The sequence below is a fragment of the Frankliniella occidentalis genome, unplaced genomic scaffold (genome assembly GCF_000697945.3).
Source record: "Frankliniella occidentalis isolate FOCC.00 unplaced genomic scaffold, Focc_3.1 Scaffold675, whole genome shotgun sequence".
In the NCBI taxonomy this organism is placed as follows: Eukaryota; Metazoa; Arthropoda; class Insecta; order Thysanoptera; family Thripidae; genus Frankliniella; species Frankliniella occidentalis.
This window is the reverse complement of record NW_026267788.1, coordinates 32786-37221: the sequence shown is the minus strand read 5'-3', so window position 1 is coordinate 37221 and position 4436 is coordinate 32786. Positions and strand designations below refer to the sequence as shown.

At 59.4% G+C, this 4436-nt stretch overlaps 2 protein-coding genes across 2 annotated transcripts in view; one reads left to right on the top strand and one right to left on the bottom strand.

Moving 5' to 3' along the window:
* Positions 1-1252: 1252 nt before the first annotated feature.
* LOC127751662 (neurogenic protein big brain-like) lies at positions 1253-3947 on the top strand (the record flags this gene model as incomplete). Its single annotated transcript, XM_052275584.1, has 2 exons — positions 1253-1916; positions 2001-3947. Coding segments are annotated over 2 exons (1563 nt in total), but the record flags the coding sequence as incomplete, so codon positions are not given.
* The window catches only part of LOC113209044 (alanine--glyoxylate aminotransferase), a 9106-nt gene continuing 8533 nt past the window's right edge, over positions 3864-4436 (bottom strand). The window contains exon 7 of the mRNA XM_052275585.1: positions 3864-3982. Coding sequence (XP_052131545.1) covers positions 3977-3982 — 6 coding nt within the window. The 3' untranslated portion in view covers positions 3864-3976. The remainder of the gene's footprint in view (positions 3983-4436) is intronic.

Genomic DNA, 4436 nt, shown 5'->3' with positions numbered 1-4436 from the left:
GGGGATTCATTGTCCAGGGTCCAGGACACACTGGTGCGCAGCCTCCTTCCTATCTCCCCCGCGCCGTCTGCGCGCCATCACGGGGCCGCCGCACTTGAGGCAGGCTGGAGTAGTCTAAACAGGACCCCTATCCCTTTTACTACCCTCTCTGTAGTGATTTCGGAGCAGCAACAACGGCAGTTATGATGAAGCAGGCCCCAGCAAGAGAGAGAGAGAAAGAAAGAGAGGCATATCTTCCTGGAAAGACATAACCCGCGCCGATGAGTTTCTGGAGGGCCAATTTCCGCAACCCGTAAACAGACGGACGGGGTAATTTTTTGTAGCCTCTTGGTCGAGCCGTGCGTGCATACACACACTCTCAGCCCCGGCGGGCCAGCGGGCCATACACAACATTTGGGCAGTATAATGTACAGACACAGCGGTGGAGCGGGTCGGAGGCTGGAGGTGGTCCCGCTCAGCTTTACAAACTGTCGATGCTGCTCTCCCCTGCAAACGGATCGACTGAGGAGAGCCTGGTCCCCGCGTGCATAAAGCGACCACCCCGACGGGTACCGGCGTACCGGCCGGGTATCGGTATTTAGCACACACGCGAGTAACACCAGAAGCTCTGCCCGCCCCGCCCATCCGGTCTCTGGGCCTGCTCCCGGCGCACGGCCTCGCCCCGCCCCGCCCCGCCCCGCCTGTCATGCCAAAGCAGGATGCTTTGAAAAATGGGACACTTTTGGGAGAGCTCCCTCGACGCCGGGCTTAGTCTAAATTTAAAATCTTTTTGGCCGACCCGTTTTATTCTTATTTTCTTTTGAGCAGTGTGCGTGCGTCGTTGACGTGATGTATGATTTTTTTTCGCGTACCCCGCAGCCCCAGCCGGCACCAAGCACCGTTACATGAGAGCTCCTTCAGTATCACGCAGATGGGCCGGGCCGTAGGGGGTTGGGAGGGGAAGGGGGGAGCTGGCAGGTGAACGCACTGCATTCACCCTCCACCTCGCCCTCCACCCTCGGCTGCTCCCCTAAAACCTAAAACTGAACCAAACCAGCTCCTTCCTGTGCCGTGCTGTGCAGGTGTGCGTAGCGTTGCGTATGGGGTTGGGGGCGGGGTCCCTTCCCTTCAGGGTCCCCACCCTCCCCTCCTTCGGGACCCGGCTCGACCGCCGTCTGGTCCCGGCATGGTCCCGGACCCGCCCCTTCTCCTGCCCCTCTTCCTGCCCGTGTCGTGTCCGTGACTACCCTCGCTGATTTGCCGTGACTGTCTGTTGCAGATGCCCTCGCTGAACCCCGCCCGCGCCCTCGGGCCGGCCTTCGTCATGAACAAGTGGGAGAACCACTGGGTGTACTGGACGGGCCCCGTGCTCGGCGGCGTCGTCGCCGGCCTGGTGTACGAGTTCATCTTCAGCCCGCGCCGCCAGCCGCGCCGGCCCTCCGACTCGATCGACGGCGACTCGAGCTCCATCCACTCTGACGAGGACCCCTACGACGACCTGGACAAGAGCGGCAAGATGCACCAGGGCATGCGCTCCGTGCAGCCCGGCGGCGACATCTACCGGCCCGTGGGCCCCGTGGGCCCGTCCACCCTGGGCTCGGCGCTGGGCTCCCCCGGCGGCGGCCCCGGCGGCCCCACCTACTGCCCTAGCCTCACCTCAGCCAGCCTCTACTCGGCGCCGCCCTGCAAACTGGAGCGCGTCGAGTCGCTCTACGGCGGCACCAAGTCCCTCTACGCCAAGAGCCCGCCGCTGACCAGGGCCAACCTCAACCGCAGCCAGTCCGTGTACACCAAGAGCCCTGGCGCCATGGGGCCCGCGCTGCCGCGGCCGGGACCGCTCGTGCCCGCGCAGTCTCTCTACCCCATGCGCCTCGGTCAAGGACTCGGCCAGGGCCTCGGCCAGGGACTCGCCTCCACCGGACCCACCCCCGTCGTCGGTGAGTGTCGAATGGTACTTGATGAGCATAAATCGTCTATTTCCCCCGACAAATCGCTAACCATGACTTCCCTCTGCCTTACAGCCCCACACTGCCTGGCCAGCCAGCAACAGCACCAACAGCAGCAGCAACAGGAGCAGGTGCTAAGCAGCGCGACGCACAGCGCCAACACCACGACGAACCAGAACGTGCAGAACCAGCAGAACGCGGCGCGCCACGAGAGCGTCTACGGCGTCCGGGGCGCGGCCAGCGGCGCGGCCTCGACCGGCATCTACGGCGTGACCACGGCGCCGCAGCCGCACCCGCCGGCGCAGCAGGTCCCGCACCCCGCGCCCAGCCCCGCCAGCTCGGCCAACTCGTCGACGGGCAAGCACGAGCGCGAGCGGCGGCCCGAGTCCGTGTACGGCATGTCCGGGCGGCGGCAGGACTCCAACGACTCGTCGTACGGCTCGTACCAGAGCAGCGCGACGGAGCGGGAGCGGCCGCCGACCGGCGCGGAGCAGCGCGAGCAGCGCGAGCAGCGCGAGCAGGGCAGGACGCCGGCGCCGGGGCACGCGAGCGGCGCCACCACGCCCGCGCAGCCCTCGGCCGCGGCCAACCCGCCCGTGAGGCAGTCCAACTACGGCCACCTGCCGCCGCTGCCCATGCAGGGCATGCCCCAGGGCATGCAGGGCATGCCGGGCCCCGGCCAGGGCGTCATCATGGCGGGCCCGGGCTCCATGCCCATGGGCGGCAAGTGCGTGGTGGGCGGCTCCATCACCGTCACCAGCAACGGCAGCGCCAACTACAGCGGCGTGCGGCACGCGTCCCACGCGCCCCACCCGCACCAGGGCGGCCACCACCAGGGCCACCACCCCGGCCACCACCCGCACCACCAGGGCCACCACCCCGGCCACCACCAGTTCAGCATGCACCACGGCCACGGCCACCAGGGCATGCAGGCCAGGCATTCCCCCAGCGTGCCCGCCGGCACTCAGTACTGACGAAGCCGCTCCGCCGAGCTGGTGGACGACCCCGAGGACGCCGTCGTCGTCGACCGCTTGGTGTAGTTCGGTTACCCCCTACCTCTCCGACAGGACTATACTCACGGAGGGCGCAGCCAACGTTGTGTCGGACTTGCTCGTGCCTCGCTCAGAATTGGGACTGGATGAGGGTCCAGTCCAGGCTTAGGAGAAGTTGTTTGGGAGTGCAGTATGGCACCCCCACAAAGTCAGTGTGTGTGTAAGTGTGAATATGATAGTTCAAATGTGCCAAAATGATAGAAATCGTTTCTCCAATTGTAGGCATGTTCTGACTGAGTTTTTGATCAAACAATGTGTTGTTATGCCCCAATGCGTTATTGTTTTAAGTTTTTGTTACCCACCTTTACCGTCCACAGCTTTGATCTGGTTTGGTTTTCTTGGCTGTTTTTATTTTTTCTGATACCATTTTTGTTCTGTTATATTTTGTGTCATTTTTTAAAATTCTGCACCATGCAACTATTTAAAAAATAATAAGTAGAGTGAACCGTTTGAATTGTTAAAAATTCTTGGAATTCATTCTTTTACATATGAGTCCTGCTATCTCCAACATAATTGACCACTCAGATCTTGCCACTCTGAACTGATGATAAAAAAAATCCATGATGTTAAAGACTACACACTAAATAATTATGAATGTTTTCATAAAACTACTATTTCAAATTTTGATTCTTGTCATCTTGTATATGTTTAACTTAAGAATAGACCAAATGCTCCTTTGTATTTGTTAGACTAGTGTCTAGTTAGCATTCACTTCCTGTATTGATAGATGGCAGAAAATTGTATGCTACCTCTAGTATATCTCAAAGAAGGAAGTTCTTGTGAACCCATCTTGTGAGAATCGTTGTGTTTGTTAAATATTTAAGTATTTAAAAGTTGATGTGATATATGTATGGTATGTAAGGTTGAAGAACTTGTTAATCGTGACTCGAGTTTGTAAAGAGTGTATTTAATTGAATTTTGTAAATTATATGTAAATTCAAACAAAACTTAAATAAAGTATCGATACTTATTTGGCATTAAGTTGTTTCCCACAATCGTTCACAGGCTGCTGGTTGGGGTAAGGGTTCTTGACGCAGACCTCCAGCACGCTAATGGCATTGTTCACGGCCCACGCTTCGGCGTTGACAGCCACGTTGTCCACGTTCCGGGGGAGGGTGAAGCCGCCGGTGAGAGTGTGAGAGTGTGGACCCGGTGCCTGGGATCCTCGATGAACAGCTTGGCGCCGAGTCGCTCCAGGGCGGCGCGGAACCGCAGAGCAGCCTGTTCGTGCCGCCTCCAGGACGCCGTCGGCCGCGAGGATGGCGAGGGCCTCGCGCAGCGCGTAGAACAAGGTGATCGGCCCCGTGTGATGGTACACAACGACAAAGCCGTGCTCACACCCACACCCACGACAGTTACATTGTATCCATACGGCCGCAATCGTCAAAATACTTTCGCGGGTTGCCGAAGCACCCCCAGTAGTCGCAGAGCTGGTGTAACGCAGGCCCACTGCCCCCCC